A 24,170-nucleotide genomic window follows, 5' to 3' on the forward strand; every position below is an offset into this window, starting at 1 on the left:
TCAAAGTATAAAAAAAAAAATCTCAAGTTTTTATAGAGTCTAATATTTGGCAAATAATCTGAACCACTTGAAGGGCTTTCAACTACCAAGTGTATTACAGGCAATAGCACTGACTTTACCCAAACTAAGATACCACCTAATTTCCAACTTATTTAGGGTAGTTGAGCAAGGAACTGCCATGTCAAATTACATGGCAAGTTTACTAATAGACTTAGTCTTTGGAAAAGATGAGCGTAGAACTTAAAAAGCACTAGTTTTAAAAGTCTCTAATTAAAAGGCAATCTTCTCGCAGGGGCAGGGTGGTGGTGATGGGAGATTCTATATCTTGTGTTCTTTGCCTAGCCTCACAGCAAACTGACAGTGCTCCTTGCATTTGAAAAAGTTACCAGATTTTTTAAGAAGGAAAATTAAGCCCAAAAGTTACAAAGATTTTCTGGGTACAGAGGTCTACAACGCATTAAAGTTTCTTTTTAATCCTTAGAAATTGGCCCCTCAAAGTCCGATTTTAGAAATGAAGTCAATGGAATCATTAGATCTGCTTCAGTGAAGTATGTATGTTTGGACTGTTGGGAACTGTGCCCAGTGGACTCATACTATCTCAAATGTGATCTACTGGAAAGATTCAGGTCTCCTAAGAGAACCTGGCATAGTACCATGGTCAGATGGTAATAGACATACATAAGCATGCCATGACCCTAAAGCAACAACACACTTAAACTAAATAATTGTTCAGGAAGAGCAATCCAACTAGAAAATTGGAGGTCCAGTTGGAGCAACCAGCCATTGCTATTGCAAACTGAAGAATGTGGCCACAGTATACCAGAGAATGGGGCCTGGTCCAACTCCAGAGAAGGCCACAAAGACCAAGACAGCCCCACTACAAAGCTCATCCCACCATACTCATCCTTTAATAACAAACAATCATGAGGACAGAACAAAACGCCATCCCTCCAAGACCTATCATATGTAAAGTCCTTCCTGCCCTTTCAACCAGAAACAGAGACTACAGTCAAGAAGATACTAACCACTCCTGCACTAATCTCTAGATTGGCTTCTCAACACCTGCAAATCCTTGAAGATTCTCATTGAGAAACAGAAGACAACATTGATTCCAGAGAGCTACTGAGAGAGCTGGAACATGATGGAAAAGACAGTGGGTTGTTGGTAGCTGGGTATTCTAAAGAGCGCCAGTGTGTTGCTTTTCTTGTACCATCCTAGCACTCTTATCTCCTGGATGTCCTGGGACACATCCTGAGTCCCCTACAATTGCCGAAGGATCTCATTAGTACTCTTGCTTTCTGTTAATGAGCAAAAACTTTTGACTTTCAGGGCAAAATGGAAGGGCTACACTTTATAGGACAGCTGGAAGGATGGTAAAGCCCAGTATCACTGGGCATAGCTCTTCAGACCCCAAGATGAACTCCAGACCAAAGATCTGGATCTCCAGAATACCAACAATGATGCCCAGCTGGGTGAGAGCACTAAAGGTACCCCAAAAGGCAGTAGGCAAGATCTCTCCAATGTACATGGGCACAAAACCTGTGCAGAGTCCACATTACAAGCCAGTAACCAAGTGGCCCAGGATCAGCATTTCAACCAACTCAGCTTTGTTGCAGAATCCCGTAAGGCAACCATTGATAGCCAACAAATTGATGATAAGCATTGAATTGCACCTGCCAAAGTGGTTGACAAAAAGTGCAACAGAAAGGAGTCAATCATATCACCAATGGCGAAGATGGCCACAGACAAGGGCCAGGGGGGCACGAGCAACACCTCAGAGGGAGAGTCTTCTAACCTCTCTTTCAAAGTGTAATTGAGAAAGTCCTGTATGATTGTCTCAGGAGCACTGATGACTCCAATGTTGTAGCCAAACTGAATAGAAGAGGTGGGGTGACCTGGGTCCCCATGGCCCTTATCTAATTCTTTTCAAATATTCAAGAAAAGAGTTAGGAGTGGGATTCCAGAGCCATTTCTTCCAGTCAACAAAACCTTCAAAGTGTCCTTGGCAGCAAGTTTTCAGGTCCTCAGTAATGTTCTAAAACTCACGCATCATTACAGCATCTCTGCGTTCTTGCCTTACCACATTTATCTCAGACCCAAACTTAGTTATTTCTTTTTATTACATCTGAACCATCAAAGCTAAATATTTTATTCTATTATGAATAACAGCAACAAAACCACGTTTATCCCAAATAAATGTTACAGGAATCTAATAGATGAGCTGTTTTGAAACTTTATGGGAGTCTGAGGCAATACTGCAGAATTACTACAAGGATCAATGTTTAGTAAACAAAAGCATAATAGCTCCAAAATTTGTAAATCCTTTTACCTGGGAATTTATTCTCTCTTTTGTATTTTTGACAGTGATTACAAAGTTTTTCAGATTTTTATGTTGGCAAGTTAACACTGGAGGTCCAATAGTTTAGTGAAGTTGTTTGAGTCTCTTGCTAATCAATGGTTTAGGAAGCAGAGATATTTGGGGATAAAACTGACTTCTATACATTACCAGTGAATCTAGATGTACTTTGTTTAAAGAGCTTAAAAAATTGTTTACATTACACAAGGTAAGTATCACTACGGTTTTTTCTTTTTTTTTTTTTTACAAACCACAGTTTTACTTAACAGAGTTTTCAGTAGACTCAGAGATGCATGATAAAGATATTTCCCCATGTAGTTTTCGAATTTTACACTCAAATTCTTACATTTGATTATAGGCATGAGCCACTGCACCCAGCCTCAAGTGTTTAAAATTCAGTTTTCTTCACCTAAAGACATGAATGTATGAATTATAAGAGTGGTTATTTAGGAGGAAAAGCATGTAAAGGTAAGTTTTTAGAATTTAGACTGAAACTTTGAATTCATGTCAGTCAGTAGCCATTTTAAAACCCTACAATGACTTCGTATTCTTTGCTTTAATGCTTCCATTGTAGTGACTAAATATTTGAGCCAAAATTCCATTAGTTCAATTTATTTTAAAAGTTTCTGATTTGTGTATCTGTACAGGTAAGAATCTTAATTGAATGATAGTAACTACAAGTTTTATACCTGTGGCAAATACTGTATTAGCATCTATAGATTTAGGGCAATCTTGAAGGAAAAATAGAATGGTCAGAGTCTAAGTTATTTCATCACTGTACTTTGGTTAATGTGGAACTATGATTCATATATTTTGTCCTTTCAAACTGAAATTACCTGCTAAAGTGCACGTAAAGTGAGCAACCATCTCACCACTGTGGCTCTTAGCTTTTCCCATATGTAGTCTAGAATTACTGGAATAATAAGAACACAAAATCATAATGAAGGCTGACAAAGATTATAATTTTTTATTAAGATCTCAAGTAACTCCCTGTAAGCTTACTGTGGTAAATAGATTTGGTTCTAATACCACAATGCCTCAAAGCTCTATGTTCTTAACGGTGCTGTCTTAGTAGAAATAAAACGTGAACCATGTGTGATTTTATCTTTTCTAGTAAGCACATTAAAAAAAACTGGAAACAGACGATTCTTTTTTTTTTTTTTTTTTTTAGATAAAAAACTCACTCTGTTGCCCAGGCTGGAGTGCAGTGGCACAATCTCAGCTCACTGCAGCCTCCGCCTCCTGGGTTCAAGCGATTCTTCTGCCTCAGCCTTCCGAGTAGCTGGGACTACAGGTGTACACCACCACACCTGGCTAATTTTTGTATTTTTAGTAGAAACAGGGTTTTGCCATGCTGGCCAGGCTGGTCTCGAACTCCTGACCTCAGGTGACCCACCTATCTTGGCCTCTCAAAGTGCTGGGATTACAGGTGTGAGCCACCACGCCCAGCTAAGACTCATTTTAATTGTATATTTTTCTCTAACCCAACATTTCCAATGTTAACATTTCAACATGTAATCAATACAAAAAATTAGGAGATATTTAACCTTTTATTGTCCCTAGTCTTCAAAAACCAGTGTATATTTTACACTTAAGAGCACATTTCAATTCAGACTAACCACATTTCAAATGCTCAACAGCTACATATGGGTAGTAGCTGCTGTACTGGACAGTGTGGTTCTAGAACTACCTCTTACAAATGAACACTATCAGTGTCCTTGAAAAACTTTCTTATTTGAGCTAGTTTATTTTATACAAACAAACTGTATTTCTTATTCCTGAAAGATCTCATATTGGCATCCTGCCATTTCACTGTAGTGCCTATCATTTTTCCATTGATACTGATAAAGTTGCCCAAGACACATCTTCCCACATAGAGGAAGTAAGAGGAAAAAAACCCTTTTGGATAGAATCTATTAAAACTCATCCCACTATTCCTATGTACATAAGTAACACTGCGTCTGCTGAGTGGAATTTGCATTCGGAACTTCAAAATTCAGACTCATCTACCTTTCCAAGTTAGACAGCTGGGGAAAGAACTTCCTAAATCTTAAGGATGAGGGCAGAGGGCTCAACCCCACTCCAGATTCAGGCAAGGGGAATAGGAAAGAGTGAGATCACAGCATGGTGGCCTCTTGCGGGGGTTCCTTTGATGGGGGCTGTGGGGGAGTGGAAGGCATTATTTTAAGGGGATAAGAAGCAAATGGAAGACTTGCTCCAACTCTAGAGTTTTCATAGAGTTAGAGGAGGTGAAGGGATTTATTCCTGCCATGGATCATGGGCGCTTCTATAATCAACTCCTGGTTTTGCACTATTTTTATAAATGGAGATTGGACCTTGGTGACAGCCTCTCTTCCCCTTTTCCTATGTTGCTCAATCTTCCTTTCCCTCCTAGGTTCTTACACATTTCAAACCCTTGCCAGTAACAGTATTTTAGTTATCAGTTCTCACCATTCCCTCTGGTGGTTGAGCCTTTGGATAAAAATCCACATGGCTATGGAGTGAGTTTTGTTGGAAAAGGTGACCTTTCTCTAACTGCACCTCTATTTCTGGCTCCTCAAACGGCGAAGGGTGATAATAAGGCATGGTAGAGGTTTTCCCATTTTTCAGTGACTAGATTGTGAATATTTCCATATGATTTTTCTATTATTAATGTTACTGTGGTTGTTTTAAAATAAAAGCTCCTAATGTACATATGATCAAAACAAACAAACAAAAAAGAGCACAGTGAACTCAAATCATATTCCATTACAATAGTCCCAGGACTTCATTAGACCGACTCCCAGTAATTAAGCTTCCAATCTTAAAATGTTAAACATTTCAACATATACTGACTAATTCCTGTAAAATACAGAAAGTGCAACATCACCAAATGTGCATTTCCCAGGATTCATTTCAGAATTCTCATGAAAATTTAATAATAGTATTTCAGTTAATTATGGCATTTGAGAAAAGATATTTATGGGGAAAGATCACATACATGCTTTGGGTGATATGTTAAAAAAAAAAACAAACCTACAATAATTAGTAGTATTGCCTTAACATTTCTAAAATCACATAAAAATGATCATCTTTGATTGCCATTTCAATAATTTTGGATACAGGGTATGTTATTTTCTGCTCACTAGTAATCAAAACATAAAACAGACTTGTAACAAATATTCAGAGTCGATTATTTTCATAAGCTAAACATTTCCGAGACTTTAAGATTTGTGTTTGAGCATACAGTACTGCAATGTTGGCTACATAAAATTTAAAAATCTTTTTAAGAGGAAGCTCAATAATCAGAGGCTGTATTGCATTTAAGGATTTAACACTGGCTATATACAAAAGGGAAAGCATTTCAATGAGAAATACTTCACGTTACCAAGTTCTCTCCTTTAATATGGCAACATTCAGCAGCTTATGCTACTCTTCTATCCTTTGGTTCCCAGTGACAAACAATGCAGTAATAATGCCTCTGGTTTTAGTTCCTCTTGGACGACATTTATTAGCAGAGAGAGAGACCTGATGCTTTAGCTGAAATTTGGCAGACCAAGAAGTGCACCAACTGCTCCAAAGTATCCCTGTATAATTTAAAAATAACTGTTATGTAGTGCAGCTTTTAAATTAGCATATAATATTAACCACTTGAGAACACACAACTATGCACAATCTATCTGTTTAATAATATTTGGAAACCTACCAATTTCTGCGTTGTTAGCTATTATAAAAAATCTTCTGAATCTGTATTCTTGATATCTACACAGCTTTGAAATATGTATTTTTATTTATTATTATTATTTTTAGAGACATGGTCTCACTATTTTGCACAGGCTGGCCTTGAATTCCTGGGCTCAAGTGGTCCTCCCATCTCAGCCTCTTTAGCTGGGACTATAGGCTCACTCTGAAATATGTATTCTAAAAGTGTGGCCTTTAGACACTAAAGCTTCCAGGACTGTAATAGCAATTCTGCACCCTCTCCCCTTTACTTAATAAACAAACTAACTTCCTCTGGCTGTGCCTGACACTCACATGGCACGCCATGTGGAACTGCACAAGGGCACACCATTCTGATTTGTATTGTGTGAGCAGTGACAATGAGACAGGGAAGCTTTTAAGAGCAGAATAATTTGAATCTGTGTTACTAATTTGTAATGATACAGCCATTTGACTTTGATCACAAAATGATCCAAGTTAAGTTAATCCAAAACATTATGTGGACTGATAATTGCTCAGATCAGAATTTAACTGCATGTAGTAAATGAATACTAAAAAATTTGGGGGTGCTTAGCAGGTTATTATAATTCTCTTCCCCACAACTGAAACTGAAGTGAAGGAACCAATATTCTACCTAAGGGTGGGCACGGTGGCTCACACCTCCAAAGGATTGCTTGAGGCCAGGAGTTCCAGACCAGCCTGGGCAACAAAGACAGATTCTGTCTCTACAAAAAATATTAATAAAAATAAATTAGCTGGGCATACTGGTGCATGCCTGTGGTCCCAGCTACTTGGGAGGCTGAGGTGGGAGGACTGCTGAGCCTAGGAGGAAGAGGCTGCAGTAAGCCATCATCGTGCCACTGAACTCAAGCCTAAGTGACAGAGCAAGACCCTGTCTCTTAAAAAATATGCTATTAAAATTCACAAAAAACATTTTCCTACCATACCTCATGTTCTAGAAACAATGCTTTTAGTTGACCTTTTGACCAATAATCCAGTGCATACGCCAGAAGTTTCATTGAGAGGGTATTGACACGTAAAAAGTTTCCAACAAAGACAACTCTGTTTATTTTCTAAAAGAAAAGAACAAAGAAAAAACTTGTAAAAATAATTAACACATTTTACAATATAAAAGGTTTCAAAATATTTATTTAAAGATGTAAACAACAACTACCCTTTATCAGTATAATACCTACTACATTCCTGGCATATAGCTCTATAATCCTGAGTATTTAAAAATTAGTTCTGCACACATCATCCAAAATCCACAAAACGTATAACACCAAGAGAGAACCCTAAACTATGGACTTTGGGTGATGATGTGTGCACAGGGTGATTGACTGTAACACATGATCACTCTACTGTGGGATGTTGAGGATGGAGGGCTGTGTGTATATATATGGAAGGTGGTATATGGGAACTCACTGAGCTTTCCACCTAATTTTACGTGAAACTAACACTGATCTAAAAAATAAAGTCTACTTTTAAAAAAAGGTTCTAGAAAGACTCCTAGCAGATGATTTCAGGTAAGACTTGTTTTTGAAAATGGACAATAAATAGCCCCCTTACAAAATCATTTGGAGACATATTATTGATGTGATTTAAAAAAAAAAAAATCAAAACATGGTAAGTACTATGAAATGCATTTATGATAAGTAGCAAATTTGGCCCATATATTGCACATTATTGATGTGATTTAAAAAAAAATCAAAACATGGTAAGTACTATAAAATGCATTTAGAATAAGTAGCAAACTTGGCCCATATATTGCAATGCATGTTGAACAATGACATGCAACTGTGGATTCTATAGAATTGGAGAGTAATACTGACTGGGGCACTGGCACGTGCATTCCTCTAGGATTCTAGCATTCTTTCTCCATCCCCTGCCTGATTAATCAAATCATTCTCTCTCTGCAAAGATTCCACACTAATTTGGTTTCTTAGATATCTCTATTAGGAAATCTTAGGGGAACTGGTGTTTGAATCACCAGAAAACTTATTTCGACTCTCACAATATACTGACTTTTGAGTAGAAATCTTTGTACATAAGTTGGGATACTATAAACCATGGCCTAAATCATTGTTAACTCAATTGGTCAGTGGAAATTTAGACATAAAGGGCTAAGAAAGGTTTCAAATTGTTGTCAGCTCCCAACATGGCCTACTAGTAACTCCATCAACCAACTAACACTTAAGTTTCTTAAGTTATTAAAAAACTGATGAGATCAAGTTCTGGATTTAAATATAGAATAATTCAGAGGATTTGCATAGTTGTTCTCTCTGCTGGAAGCTTTCTCCCCAAAATGTCTACGTGTGCAGTTTCCCCCTCACCTCCTTCAAATCTCTGCCTAAGAATCACATTTTCAAGAAAGCTTTCCTTTAACCACTCAATTACTTGGCAATTTGTCCTCTACCACTCTCTGCCCTATTCCCAATCCTCTTTATCCTGTTTGATGGTCTCTTTTTTAAAAAATAGCATTCATCACCTAATACACACTAAACAATTTACTTAATATGTCACTAGAATGAATGCAAGCTCCACAAAGCCAGATCTTTGTTTTCTTCGTTAATATATTCCAAATACCCAGAACAATGTCTGGCATCTGGTAATCAATAAATATTTACTCAATGAATAAATAAATGAATGAATGAACAAATGAAGGGTTCCTTCAAAAAGCATATTTCCCAATCCATTTAAAGTATTTGATATTTATAAAAATTAAATGGACAAATATATCTATTATTATATAAGGAAGCTAGAATTAAATATATATATTCTCTTCCAAACAAAGAATCCCAACTATATGGTCAATCTAACAGTATATGCTTTTCACATTTTTCTTGGAACAATAAACACCACTCAAATATCATGAAGAACAGGTCTCAATGCCTTCATAGCCCTGTACAATGCTGCTTGATCCATATGCAACAAGGCAGCACTGTAAAGAAGCCGAGGGCAGTAAGAAAACTTCCAAGAATTTCACTAATCAAATGCAACATTAAGCACTGGTGGTATAGTGGTGAGCATAGCTGCCTTCCAAATGCAACAGTAAGACTAAAAAAAAAATGCTTTCACAAAATAGTTACCTCAAAATATCTTATGCTTAGAATTTTCTTTTACATCCTCAAGGGATTTAGGTTGTGTTTTTCTGAAAAAAAATTCTGAATAAATTTCTCCTATTTCAATTTGAATTATCTGCTACTTTCTTTAAAGGTAATATAGCAATTGGGTACATAACATATATACCTAATGAGTCTTGGCGTTTAATGGGCTACATCTTAATCCCAGAGGCCTCCTTAGGGAAAGTGAAGAAGCCCTGCTAGGTGTATATAGGACTCCAATTCACATTTGATAATTTGAGTTTTGCAGTTTTGTTTTTTTTTTTTTTTTACCTCATTAACAGCACACATTCGTGCCACAGAACCAATGTTATTGGTGATAGTAACTAAAGTAGCTCTTGCCAGATCTTCTTTACTAACAGATTCTCGCTTCTCCTTATAAATCATATTCCCAAAACTGCAGAAAAATGAAAAATAAAGTCAAATCTGCTGAAAACAAGCAACATTTTACATATTAACAGATATATCTATAACTTGGATATTTTTTATAAAATTAGGACCAAAAAGTAGAAACACATAGGGATAAGATCAAAACAACCTAACAAAAAAATCTATGCAAGAGTAAAGTAATACGTTTCAAAGAATTAAGGTTAAAATGACATCTCAAAAAAAAGCATAGTTATTATAAGAAAGCAAAGATTACCAAAATATCTTCATTTTTAAACCTGATTCAAAACAAATTAACAAAGTCAAAATTACAGAATGTTTCCAAAAGTATCTCAGCTTTAACTCAGCTTTAACTTCAAATTCTTTTTCATTCAGTCACAAGAAACATTTATGACATACCAAGCTTTGTGCCGGAGACACAGAGAGTCCCTCAAACAGAGAATTAGTCTAGTGCAGCACTGTCCAATAGAAATAAAATACGAGTAATATATAATTTCATATATGTTCTATTAGCCACATTAAAAAGGTAAAAATACACGTGAAATTAATTTTAATTGTACATTTCATTTAAGCCAATATATCCAAATATCGTCATTTCAACATGTGGCACTCAAATGCCAAGTGCCTGATGTGACTAGAGGCTACCATAATGGACAATGCAGGCCTAGATACAAAAGACAGCAAGAGAAGCGCTAACAGTAACAGGAAAAACAACAAACAAAGGCTAACCTCGGACATACAAAGAAAAAAGTATCTTTTATTAAGTGGTAAGAGAAAAAAGTTAAGAAGGTATGAGGCAGGGCTTTTCAAAGCAAAGGGACCAGAAAAAGCCAGAGAAAAAGAGAAGGAAAATCTTAGGCAGAGGCAACTAAAGGTTAAAGGCACACAGAAATGAGAAATGAAAACATCTATGAAATCACAAGATATTTGGTCAGAGTGAAGCGTCTATGTGAGGGAGAGGCAAGATATATTATTGAAGAGTGAGACAAAGTCCACTATCAAAGGACACTGGATTCCCTGACAAAGAATTTGGGGCGCACAAGCAACAACGGTTAGGAAGCATAATGAGAGACAAGACTGATAAATAACAGAATAGTAAATTTAAAATATTTAGGAATCAATTTAAAAAGCTATATATGGACATATTTGCAGAGGCCTTTTTAAATGTGTGAAAGGCACAAAAGTAGCCTTAAACAGATAAGCTAAGTTCTTCAACAGCAAGACTTACTATAAAGATATCATCTGTCCAAGTTAATATATAAACTTACTGAGAGTCCAAAAAAACTTTTTGTAATAGAGAAAATGCTTGCCAAGTTCATACAGAGTATCAAGCAAAGAAGTGAAACTAGCCCTTCTAGAGATTAAAACATACTTTTTATGCCTCTATAAAGCTGAAAGTATAATGCTGGTACATCAACAGAATGAAAAGCCAGCATATGTAAAAAAGCCATCTCAAATCAGTGAAATAAAGATGGATTATTAGACATTAGGGCCTTCTGGAAAAAAAAAAAAACAAAACCCTGAAATACGAAAGCATGATCTGTAACTTACAAAATACCCTAAGATAAACTGTAAGTAAATCAAAGATTTAAGTATAAAAATACCACCATTAACATATTAGAAGAAAACAAGGGTTTATTCCTTTATGTATTTGGAATGTAGAAGACTTACTTACTATGAATCAATATCCAGAAGCCATAAAAGAAAAGACTGATAAATTCAACTGTATAACAATCGAGCAGAAAAGTAGAACATGAACAACAACTCACAGAAAATAAAATATGCAAGGCTCTTAATCCCAGTGTTGGTAGGAGAAATGTAAATTAAAAGTACATTAAGGGCCAGGCACAGTGGCTCAGGCCTGTAATCCCAGCACTTTGGAAGGCCGAGGCGGGCGGATCACCTGAGGTCAGGAGTTCAAGACCAGCCTGGCCAACATGGTGAAACCCCATCTCAACTAAAAATACAAAAAAATTAGCTGGGCGTGGGGGCGGGCGCCTGTAATCCCAGCTACTTCGGGAGGCTGAGGCAGGAGAATCACTTGAACCTGGGAGGCAGAGGTTGCAGTGTGCCAAGATGGTGCCATTGCACTCCAGCCTGGGTGACAAGAGTGAAACTCTGCCTAAAATAAAATAAAATAAAATGAAATAAAATAACATTAAGATACCATTTCTCCACCAGATGGAGAAATGCAAAAGTCAGCACTCTACTGGTGAAACAGGCACTTTCATTTACTGCTAGTGAGGGTGAAAAACAGTACTGCTCCCTTGCATAGTTAACAGTATCTCAAAAATGCATTTGCAATCCAACTTTTGGGAATTTATCCTACACATGTATAACATAAGGACAACAACATGTAAAGATTTCTAGGCTATATGGATACTTTAGAGTATATATACTATGCCATATAATGGTAAATTACCTTTTGTATATGGGGAGAAAAGTAAGAATATGTATTGGTATGTGCATTGAGAAACACTGGAAGGACACTCAAATATTAAAAAAGAAAAGTTTCCTACAAGGTGCACTCAGAGTAGACTTCTTAATGTATACTTAATTTTTAAATGACATCTATGTTCAAAACTTGGAACCTAAAATGGGTAAGAGAAAGCACCCTTACAACTTTCTGTTATACTGCTTTCCAAAAACGTAAGCAACTTGAATTACTTAAGTTCCGTAACTTAAATAACACAAATGTTAAACTTACCTAGATGCTACAGCCCAACCTGGCAAACCAAATCTTTCGTAATCTCCTCCATAAATATCACGGACCAGCTTGTCAGCTTGTGTGCTATCACCTTTGGATGCCATTTCAAGAGCCTCTTCAAAACTTTCACAGCCAGTCAATAAACTGCATAAACCCAGAAAGGTACCCCCTCCAAGGCTAAAGAAAATAAAGAAACTTGCTAAGTTGCATTTATACATTGTATTCTTTCTCTATAGTAAAAGGGTGGATCATTCATGTATTTAATAAACACACAGAAAAAACCCATGACTAACGCTAAGTGCTGAAATAACATAATGAAGGCAACAAAAATTGTTTAGTAAAACCAAACTTGTTAGATCAAATAAACCAAAGGAAAAAAAAAATCACTTGGTGGAAATAAGAGGAAAGACCTCTTAAATATCTCCCAAAGTCTTCAGCTAATACCTTACACTCTGTAGTTACCAAAAATAAATTTTTGTGTGTGCATTAAAAAGGAATAAATGTTAAAAATCAGTACCATATTAATTACAAAGAGAAAATCTGTAATTTTTCTTTTGAGACAGGGTCTCACTCTGTCCCCTCAGGCTAGAGTGCAGTGACCATGATCATAGCTTACTGCATCCTTGAACTCCTGGACTCAAGCAATCTTCCTGTTCCAGCCTCCGCAGCGGCTAGACTACAGATGCACACTACCACACTGGACTAATATATATGTATATATTTTTGCAGAGATGGGGGTCTCACTATGTTTCCCAGGCTGGTCTTGAACTCCTGGTCTCAAGCAATCCTCCACTATGGTCTCCCAAACTGTGAGAATTACAGGCATGAACTACCATGCCCAGCTTTGTAATTTTAAATGGTTTCCAAGAAATGATTTTGGGAAAGGCGTATTTACTTGGTCTGACATGGATGAAATCAATTCAATGTGATACATTAACATTTAACATGACCTACACATAAATACAATGAGTAAATTTATGTCCAGCTGGCCAACATGTCAATTACAGAAATTTATTTGCTTCTATTATTCTTTTGGATATGCTCACAGAATGAAATCATATCTAATTCCTAAACTCTAAACCTTTGCTCCCTAGTCTCACCTAAATTTCCAGCAAGTTCTACCCCTGAATCACTGTTGGATTTAGTTAACAGACTGAACTTCTTTTAGAGTTAACCAAAGAAGGTAATAGTAGTGTATGATTCTTTGGCATAGAGAATTACAACAGAGGTGAACTTTTAACCACTATAAAAATAAAGTACTAATTAAATATAAGTATAATTTAAACAGAATTACTACTTTAAAATTAAAATGAGTTTTTCCACAAATCAATCTAAAGTATCCCAAAATCTTTCTTCCTTAAACAGGAATCTTCACCTCTCTGTAAAAGTTGATAAAATACATAAAAGAATCATGAGTTTTAAATCTTATTTCTCATTCGTATTTCAGATATCACAGAAAAGTATGTGGGCTATTTGGGAACATTAATGTTATCACAAAAAGAAATCACATTAATTCATCCTATAAGAATAAATTACAATGTTCCTCAATATTGCAGTTTAAATGCTCATCTATTCAGCACGTTGCAAGCTAAAGGTTTACATATATTAATATCTATTAAAAAGTGAAAAAATAGGTAAAGAAGAAAAATGCTTTGGAAAAAAGAACAAAATATAAACATAGTAAAGTTTTAAAATCAATAGAACACTGTTGCCTCCAAGTAAATGCTCTTCCGTTAAATTCTAGAAAAAAACATTACCAGACTCATTCTAGATAAAAATTCACTTTTACTATTATGGAAATTTTCATCCCAACTGATGCTGACCAATAAACATTTAATAATTTCAGTTTGAGTCTTGACATACATATCCTATAAAAATACATTATCTGTTGGCTGGGAACGGTGGCTCATGCCTGTAATCCCAGCACTTTGGGAGGCTGAGACAGGCAGATTGCTTGAGCTCAGAAGTTCGAGACCAGCCCGGGAAACATGGCACCCTCTTTCACACACACACACACAAAAATACATGTTTGCTGTTGTGCAAAAACATGCTCTTTTACTGGTGAAAATGGCATTATTATACTGATTTCATAACTTCTGTGTATAAAACAATGTGAACGCAGCAATACAACCAAAAAGGTCACTACCTTGTCCCAGTCACTCGTTTGTAGTTGTCTTTGGAATGGACTGCTAAAATACTGACTCCTGAGCCAATGTTCACTACAAGCAGTGGATAGGGATCATCCAGGTTAAAAGGCATCTTTTGGCATCGCTCAGGTTCTGAGGCATTAGCAAAATAATAGCACTCGGCTTGTCCATTGAAACTGACAGAGTCTATATACAGCAAGCCCTTTACAAGGCAGTCAAGTTCATCCAGTTTGTGCAGGTGGAGGTTTCCAATCTGTTAAAAAAACAACAACAAAACAAAAAAGGATGACGTTCAAAAACACTCGACTCAACTAAATGATTTTCCTGTATTACTTTACAAAAATTAAAAATAATCTATGACCCCACATTTTCATTTTGTTTCATGTCAAAATCTCTTTAGGGATTTCACCTAGTCCACTGGTCCTCAGTGAGGGTGGTATCACCTCACTGCTAGCTTTCTAAATGATGGGGAGGAAGAACCAAACTGACATTTAGTGGGCAGGGACTTGTGATGTTAGACATCTTTAATAGGTGGGACATTTCTGCAAACCAAAGAATTATCCCATCTATGCATTATCTTTGAGTGTTCTGCCAGTCATTTTTATAGTGGCAGTAAGAAAATTATTTATAATTATCTGAGGCTAGAGAAGAACAAAGTTATTTTACCTGTCAGTGTATATAAATACAAAAGTATTTGTCCCATGGATTTATTTATTTATTTATTTATTTATTTATTTATTTATGTGGGGAAAAGAAAGAGATCAGCCTGTTACTGTGTCTATATAGAAAGAAGTAGACATAAGAGACTCCATTTTGTTCTGTATTTGAGATGCTGTTAATCTGTGACCCTACCCCCAACCTTGTCCTTGCAAGAGACATGTGCTGTGGTAACTCAAGGTTTAATGGATTTTGGGCGTGCAGAGTGTGTCTTTGTTCCTAGAAAAGCTAGGTATTGTCCAAGGTTTATCCCCATGTGATAGGATGAAACAATGCTGCTAAAAGGTTTATCTCTAGGCACAGGATTTTCCTTTAAACTTATTCATGTCACAGAGATCCTTGTTCTTATGTCTTACTGCTGATTTCCTCCCTAAAAATGATCCTATTGTCCTGCCACTCCCTTATCTTTAAGATGGTAAAGATAATTATCTATAAATACTAAGGGAACTCAGAGACCGGTGCCGGCGTGGGTCCTCTGTAAGCTGAGCGCCGGTCCCCTGGGCCCCCGCTTTTCTCTATACTTTGTCTCTGTGTCTTATTTCTTTTCTCAAGTCTCTCGTTCCACCTAACGAGAAACACCCACAGGTGTGGAGGGGCAGGCCACCCCTTCATATTTATTTTTGAGATGGAGTCTAGCTCAGTCACTCTGGCTGGAGTACAGTGGCATGATCTCGGCTCACTGCAACCTCCACCTCGCGGGTCCAAGCGATTCTCCACCTCAGCCTCTCGAGTAGCTGGGATTACAGGTGCCTGCCACCATGCCTGGCTAATTTTTGCATTTTTAGTAGAAATGAGGTTTCACCATATTGACCAGGCTGGTCTCCAGCTCCTGATCTCAGGTGATCTGCCCACCTTGGTTTCCCAAAGTGCTGGGATTACAGGCGTGAGCCACTGCACCCAACCCACATAGTTTTAAATATATACTATATTTGCTAGGAAATGAACCACCAAATAAAGCAAGGGAATATTGTACTTCTTACTGTTTGGAATTTTACCAAGTGTTTGTTTAGCATGTTGGAGGGTCATGTCAACAACAGCAATGCCATTTATGGTATCTGATTTTCCAATAGAACATACCATATCAATCTGGCATGTGTAGCTTTGGTATTCATGATCAATCTATGCATAGGTGCAAGCATATAACTACTTCATGATGTCCTCTGGAATGATCATACTGTTTGTTAATCTACCCACTGACAGGTTAATTTCTGATTAATCACTGATACCTTAATCTCCTGTCTTTATATTATAGTTTGAGTACTAGTTTGAAATTATTAAATTCATCATTTCAGGTTAGTAAAAAGTGTATTATAAGACATTTGTTATAAAACATTGCAGCTTAGATATCAGTTCCTCTGGGAACCTCTTCAACTCTCTAGCTGTTGTTACTCCTCTGTGTTCCCAAGGCACCTCTTTTCATACAGTACTATAGATCGTTACCTCAAATTATAAGGGTCTCGCTTCTATGAGCCATTTAAGTTATTTATATTCCTTTTGAGACAGGGTCTCATTGTCACCCAGGCTGGAGTGCAATGGCTCAATCACAGCTCACTGCAGCCTCAATCTCAAGAGCTCAAGCAATCCTCCCACTTCAGCCTCTTGAGTGGCTGGGACTACAAGCACAGGCCACTATGCCAAGCTAATTTTTTTTTTTTTTTTTAGATGGAGTCTCGCTCTGTCGCCCAGGCTGGAGTGCAGTGGCATGATCTTAGTTCACTGCAAGCTCTGCCTCCCGAGTTCATGCCATTCTCCTGCCTCAGCCTCCTGAGTAGCTGGGACTACAGGTGTGCACCACCACACCTGGCTAATTTTTTGTATTTTTAGTAGAGACGGGGTTTCACCGTGTTAGCCAGGATGGCCTCCATCTCCTGACCTCATGATCCGCCCTCCTCGCCCTCCCAAAGTGCTGGGATTACAGGCACGAGCCACCGTGCCCGGTCCAAGCTAATTTTTTTATTTTTTGTAGAGACAGGGTCCCGCTATGTTGCCCAGGCTGGTCTCAAACTCCTAGCCTCAAGTGATCCTTCCACATCAGCCTTTATATTCCATTAACAGTATTTTCTTACGATTTTGAGAAATTAAATTATTCACATTTACATTTTCAAGAAAAACAAATTTCAGTGGTATTCCTAAATAGAGCCACTCTTTATTCTAATAGAAAAGACTAGAAGCCTGGCAAACCACTCTTTGAACTGTCATTCTAATGGAAAAGACTAGAAGATGGCAAACTGCTAACAGCACATAACTTAAACCAATACTCATAGTTCTCCTGCCATATCCATTCAAATCACCCCATCTGACACAGGAACATGGCAGGATTGACAGTGTAAAAACAGGAAAAAAAGGGTAACAGATTTTCATTCAGGTGTCTATTATACTAACCAAAAGACACTGGTTTCCAAACTTAGGGTTTGGGAAGGAGATGGCCCTGGAAGATTAGTATTATTTGAATAGCAATATTCCAAAAACCATGTAAATGTAGGACAATAGTGAAAATAATTCAAGTTTCATTTATATCTGGCTTTGTACACTGCCAAATTCATTAAAGTCCCCAAATTCCCTTTTTATTATAGCTTTGTAGTACAGCCCTAAACAAGTTTTACCAAATATTATGTGCAACAACATGGCTAAATCTGGGCAATTTTTAGTTACCCCAAATAAGTGTTTAAAACGCCCTAAGTGAAAGGCAATCACGGATACATATTTCCCACTGCATATGCAGGGAGAATTAAAGAACATGCTAGATGGAAACCTACTCTCATATTTAAAAACGAACACGTATCAATTTTCAATTTTGAGTAAAAGATACCTACTGTGCGAAAATCTTTTTCAAACTTGTAAGCACCACCTCCTGTAGCACATAGCACCGTCTGCAATGTTGAGAAGTTTTTATCTCTTCCCATTTGGATAAAAGTAGGCAGGTCCTGGGTTGGAAACCTGATAAAGTGCAAGTTCCCTCTTCGGCCAAAAAGTGTTAAATCCTTCAGTTCAAGGTGTACATCCCGAATGCCGGTGGATCCATATGCTACATTAGAAGTCAAATATTTCCGAATACTTTTTAAACTCTCAACTTCTTCTTGTTCTTCCTCTGCTGTGATATCAATAGGTTCAAAGTATGAGAGCTTTACTAGAGTTCCCCCAATGTCCATGCCAAACCATGGGAAAGCTATGGGAGGAAGAAAAAAAAAATTTTTTTTATATATATATATCCATTTTAGAAACACAAATTAGAAACTAGTTAATTAGTCACAAACTTCATTTACTCTGAGTCATGCATTCAGGCAATAATACGTATTGGGTAAGACACATGTTCCATGTGGAACTCACCTTTTTCCCTTCAAAGTTTTATTAATATATTTTCTAAAAACGTATAGGGTGCTTAGAGTTGACCCAGGATCTTTTCATTCCTGGCCTGGTAGGCACTCCTTTTCATTTACTATATACTTACCATGTGCTCCAGGGATGAGAAAAAATTCAGATCATTTTTCCCCCCCCAATAAATAGGTCATCACTAAGGGCATGAAAATCCTTGTTTCTATAAACATTTTAATACAGTAAAACTGGCCTATAATCACTTCAAGTAACCCAGGAGAAAAGCATCTCCTGAAAAAGCAATTCCTGCCAGGTATGGTGCTTACACCTGAAATCCCAATACTTTGGGAGGCTGAGGTGGGGGGCATTGCTTGAGGACAGGAGTTTGAAACCAGCCTTGGCAATATAACAAGATCCTATCTCTGCAAAAAATTTAAACATTAGCTGGGCGTGGCAGCATGCACCTGTAGTCCCAGTAACGGGAGGCTGAGGCTGCAGTGAGCCACGTTTGCACCACACTACAGATTAGGTAACAGAGTGAGATCCTGTCATAAACAAACCCAAAAAGCAATTCCCTTCAGTAAATAATCATTATCTCCTCTACACCAGGAAACAGGAATGCAAATGAATAAGATAAAATACCTGCCCTGAAGGAGTGCTCAATGTAGCAGGGGAATATAAATAAAACACATTAAGAGGCATAGGTCAATACAGTTAAGGAACTAGAAAAAGGGGGAAGTCTGAGGAAACAGAGGACCTTGCACACTTAGCTAAAGAGCTTAGACTTGAACCTCTTAGACAATGGGAACACTACTGATGTTCTAAGTAAGAGAGTGGCACAGTCTACCTTCAAATTAGAAAGCGAACAAACTTTCTACTTTGGCAGTGTACAGGATGATATAAATGAGCTGCTTAAGATGTGCCTGTAAAGTAAGGCCAGCAATAGAGGCCATCTTAAGTAACACCCTCTTGAAAAAAATGGTATAGACCATTTACAAAAACCGTATCATTTAAAAACAGATTCCTGACCTCTTACCTCAGAGGCACTGGACAATAATCTTGAAGAGTGAGATATGGGATGCCATTAAAAATTATATACTGCATATATTCGGAAGATTATACTATAGTCAGATCTAAATGGCATTTGAAAATCACTGGCTTTGGTCACCTGATTCCTTCAGGCTATGACATTCAGTTTTACAACGTGATTTCCTTATATTTATTGGCCATAATCCTTACACAGATACAAAGGAGTATTTTACAATTGTTCCCAAGGCTGGAAGGAAAGTCAGTATTATAATATTAAGAATTACAAAATTCAAATTTTTAGAATTAGTTTAAAACACAACTGATTCAGTTCTCCATAGAATTACAGCTAACATTTACTGAGTGCTCAGTAGCTGTCAGATGCAGGCTCATTTAATCCTCAATACCCCCACTATGAGATTGCTCTATTAAGTGTATCACTTAGACAAGGAGGCAAAGCAATTACAAACTTGCCTGAGGTCAAACTGTTAAGTGACAGTGAAAAGATTCCATCCTAAAAATATATATTTCTATTCTCTGGGATCTTAACTATTATGACAGAGACTCAAAAAGAGTTTAATACTCAAGATACATGGATTAAAATGTCTGGCAACAAAATGTATTTAGCAGTTTTTATGTAAAAGTTGTCATATATTATTTCTAAAATTCTACTTTCTTACTCATTTTACTTGATATGTGTGTGCCATTACAAGACCAGGAACATATAATTCAATGAGAAAGAAGTCTATACATTTCTCCATTTTATAATTTACACATTTACTAAAATTAGCATAAAAGTTTGAATATAAGGAAGGACTAATCCTCATTATCTTCTTTTGGAGAAACAGTTCGTTCATCTTTATATTTGAAACTCAAATTACAGTTCTGGAGCTACATCACAGATAATCTTAAGAAACAGTATTCTGTATTCTGGAAAGGTACTTCCCAGTGTAGGAAAAAAAAAGTTTTTTAAAAAAGTAAAATGACATTGGACCGTAATTTGGGAAGCCAGGGGAAGTTGAGCCCAAACACAATACTTTCATCATGTCACCTATAAACAGGTATAAATAACTAAGCAACATAAGCAGAAGAAAGTGACTAAATTTTCTCAGTTTTGTCTAGTGACTAGCAAGAAAGGCCGTCTTTTTTTTTTTTTTGAGACGGAGTCTTGCTCTGTCGCCCAGACTGGAGTGCAGTGGCATGATCTCAGCTCACTGCAGCCTCCACCTCCTGGGTTCATGCAATTCTCCCGCCTCAGCCTCCCAAGTAGCTGGGACTACAGGCGTGCACTGCCACACTCAACTAACTTATGTTAGCTAGGATGGTCTTGATCTCCTCACCTTATTTTGTGTGTGTGTGTGTGTGTGAGAGAGACAGCAACATGGCTGTTTATTTCACCTGGGTGCAGGAGGGCTGAGTCCAAAGAGTCAGCAAAGGGTGGTGGGATTATCATTAGTTCTTATAGGTTTTGGGATAGGCCATGGAGTTAGGAGCAATGTTCTGCGGGCAGGAGGTGGATCTCACAAAGTACATTCTCAAGGGTGGGGAGAATTACAAAGAACCTTCTTAGGGGTAGGGGAGATTACATACTACGTTGATCAGTTAGGGTGGGGCAGAAACAAATCACAATGGTGGAATGTCATCAGTTAAGGCTACTTTCACTTCTTTTGTGGATCTTCAGTTGCTTCAGGCCATCTGGATGTGCACGTCACAGGGGATATGATGGCTTAGCTTGGGCTCAGAGAGGCCTGATAGTCCTGTCTTCTTATATTAATAAGAAAAGCAAAACAAAATAGTGAAGTTTTGGAGCGGCGAAAAATTTTGGGGGTGGCGCTGTTTCTCAGGGCTGCTTCGAGCAGGATTAGGAGGGGCGTGGGAACCTACAGTGGGAGAGATTCAACTTAAGAAAGATTTTGTGGTAAGGGGTGATACTATGGGGTTGTTAGAAGGAGCATTTGTCCTATAGAATGGTTGGTGATGGCCTGGATACAGTTTCGGATGAATTGAGAAACTAAACGTAAGACACAAGGTCCGAATAAGACAAGGAGAAAAACAGATATTAAAGGACTAAGATTTGGGAGGACCCAGGACATCCAATTAGAGAGTGCCCAAGGGGGTTCGGAGTAATGACTTGCTTGGTTGGCAAGTTTTTGGGCTCTATCCTTGACAGGGTCCTCCTTTTTAAGTTGGAGGCTGAGCTTGGTGAGGAGTGTTTTTAAAAGACCATTAGTCCATTCTACCTTTCCTGAAGATTGAGGACGGTAAGGGGTATGAAGGTTACATTGAATACCAACAGCCTGAGAAACTTCTTGGGTGATTTGACTAATAAAGGCCGGTCCATTATCAGACTGTATAGAGGTTGAAAGGTCAAACCGAGGAATTATGCCAGACAAAGGGAAGAAATGACCGCGGTGGCCTTCTCAGAGCCTCTGGGAAAGGCCTCTACCCATCCAGTGAAAGTGTCTATCCAGACCAAGAGGTACTTTAGTTTCCTGACTCGAGGCATATGAGTAAAGTCAATTTGCCAATCCTGGGCAGGGACAAATCCCCGAGTTTGATGTGTAAGGAAGGAAGGGGGCCTGAACAAACGCTGAGGAGTAGTAGAATAGCAGATGGAACACTGAGAAGTGATTTCCTTAAGAATAGATTTCCACAATGGAAAGGAAATGAGAGGTTCTAAGAGTCGGGCTGGCGACTTGTAACCTACAAGGAAGAGGTTATGAAATGACGATAGAATAGAATGGGCTTGTGAGGCTAGAAGGGGTTGACCTCCTGACCTTGTGATCTCCTAACCTTGGTGTCCCACAGTGCTGGGATTACAGGCGTGAGCCACCGTGCCCGGCTAACGAAGGCCATCTTAAGTAACACATGCTTGAAATGAATGGTAGCAGCGATACTAACACAAGGTAAATTCATACAGGTGTTTGCTTGGACAAACACACTGAAATAAAACAATAGGAGCAGGTCTCTTTATCCCATAAACCAGAGATTCCTTCAGAAATGTCCCAATCTGGTCGGGCGTGGGGCTCACACCTGTAATCATAGCACTTTGGGAGGCCAAGGTGGGTGGATCACTTGAGTTCAGGAGTTTGAGACCAGCCTGGCCAACATGGTAAAACCCTGTCTCTACTAAAAATACAAAAATTGGCTAGGCTGGTGGCGCACGCCTGTAATTCCAGCTACTTAGGTGGCTGAGGCAGGAGAATCATTTGAACCGGGCAGGCAGGCGTTGCAGTGAGCCGAGATTGTGCCACTGTACTCTAGCCTGGGCGACAGAACAAGACTCCATCTCAAAAAAAAAAAAAAAAAAAAAAAAAGTCCCAGTCTGTTTAAACAACCAACATGTTATGAGGACACTTTTCAACGGGCATTAGATAAAACAAAGGCATCCTTCTGATATTACATAGCCAAAATGAATTCTCCTATTTGACTGACGGTGGACTCTAGAAGAGTTTGTGGGGCAGGGGTGGAAATCACTATTGCCATATCAAGTACATTCTAGGATAAAAAAATTTATACAAGGTGAGATTAAGCTAAAAACTTTTATTTTTCAAAATTCAAAATATATTTTTAGAAAATATCTGCAGGTTTTCTTTCTGTGCTTTGTGTCAAATAAACATAGGTTGTTAAAACAGACAAGCAAATATAAAAATGTTACTCAGGGAGCAAACTACAAAGCTAATACATCACCAAGTTTAAAGTTCATGCCATTTTTATTTTCAGCCAAAAGTCTCTGCTCCCAGGTTTATAAATATCTGAATACTGTCATTCTCGAAAGCAAAAATCTCAATTAACACTTACACAAAGAACTTTGAATTATTATACAAAACCATGAATTAAGTTTCAAAGGAACTTTAACATCCAGGAAAAGAATTCAAGTTTATAGACTAAACATTAGAGAAATAAATTATCTACTTTTCTGAATCTATGAATAGGTGCCAAAGATTCTGACTCCAAAGGTATATCAACAATCAATTCCAAAATACATTACTTTGGCTACTCAGTAACACATACAGTGAAGCATTAAAGACAAACACATAAAAGGTGACAAAATATCCGTAAAGGTTGAATATCCTTAATCCAAAAATCTGAAATCAAAAATCTGAAACCTTTTGAGCACTGACATAAGGCTTCCAAGGAAATGCTCAACAGAACATTTCAAATTTCAGATTACGGATGCTCAATCTGTAAGTATAACGCAAACATTCCAAAACCCAAACGTAACTGAAATCTGAAACACTAAACACTTCAGGTCTTAGGCATTTCAGATGAGGGATAATAAATCTGTATTTTACACACACACACACAGAGCTGGCAGTAAAAAGGCTCATTCATAAGTGACTGAAATCCTCTTTTTAAAGTCTGAAGTACATGAAAATGTTCATGTTTACTGACATTTTCACAAAGAAAGAAAATGGTTATCTAGGTATAATAAATCATTAAATGATGAAAAACAAAATTCTTCCACTGCTTCTTTAAAAGGGTTTTCAGGCATGTTTTTTTGCATGAAAACAACCAAAAGAAAACTTCACTGAACATTATGATGTACTGAAAAGAAAAAAAAAACTTTAAACAAAAAGTAAAACTTCCTAAACAAAGCTATATTTTATCTTATTACATATGTTAAATCTCTCATGTGTGGTTTTTTGCTTTTTGTTTTTTTTTTTTGAGACAGTCTTGCTCTGTCACCCAGGCTG

General features: G+C 37.5%; 1 protein-coding gene and 1 pseudogene across 2 annotated transcripts in view; both read right to left on the reverse strand.

The window, feature by feature from the left end:
- On the reverse strand, positions 1-4,848 carry LOC105552333 (annotated as a pseudogene). The gene is made up of 2 exons (XR_001007991.1): positions 4,808-4,848; positions 1-1,673 (listed from the first exon to the last, which is right to left on the reverse strand). The product of XR_001007991.1 is annotated as a solute carrier family 2, facilitated glucose transporter member 3 pseudogene (transcript).
- Positions 3,888-24,170, reverse strand: part of PANK3 (pantothenate kinase 3) — a 26,283-nt gene continuing 6,000 nt past the window's right edge. Inside the window, exons 2-8 of the mRNA XM_011997905.1 lie at positions 17,949-18,301; positions 14,418-14,671; positions 12,272-12,448; positions 9,451-9,574; positions 7,003-7,128; positions 3,948-5,922; positions 3,888-3,915 (exon numbers count right to left, since the gene is read on the reverse strand). Of these exons, the coding sequence (XP_011853295.1) occupies positions 5,872-5,922; positions 7,003-7,128; positions 9,451-9,574; positions 12,272-12,448; positions 14,418-14,671; positions 17,949-18,301 (1,085 nt within the window). The 3' untranslated portion in view covers positions 3,888-3,915; positions 3,948-5,871. The remainder of the gene's footprint in view (positions 3,916-3,947; positions 5,923-7,002; positions 7,129-9,450; positions 9,575-12,271; positions 12,449-14,417; positions 14,672-17,948; positions 18,302-24,170) is intronic.

The sequence above is a fragment of the Mandrillus leucophaeus genome, unplaced genomic scaffold, assembly GCF_000951045.1.
Source record: "Mandrillus leucophaeus isolate KB7577 unplaced genomic scaffold, Mleu.le_1.0 Scaffold115, whole genome shotgun sequence".
NCBI classification, from domain to species: domain Eukaryota; kingdom Metazoa; phylum Chordata; class Mammalia; order Primates; family Cercopithecidae; genus Mandrillus; species Mandrillus leucophaeus.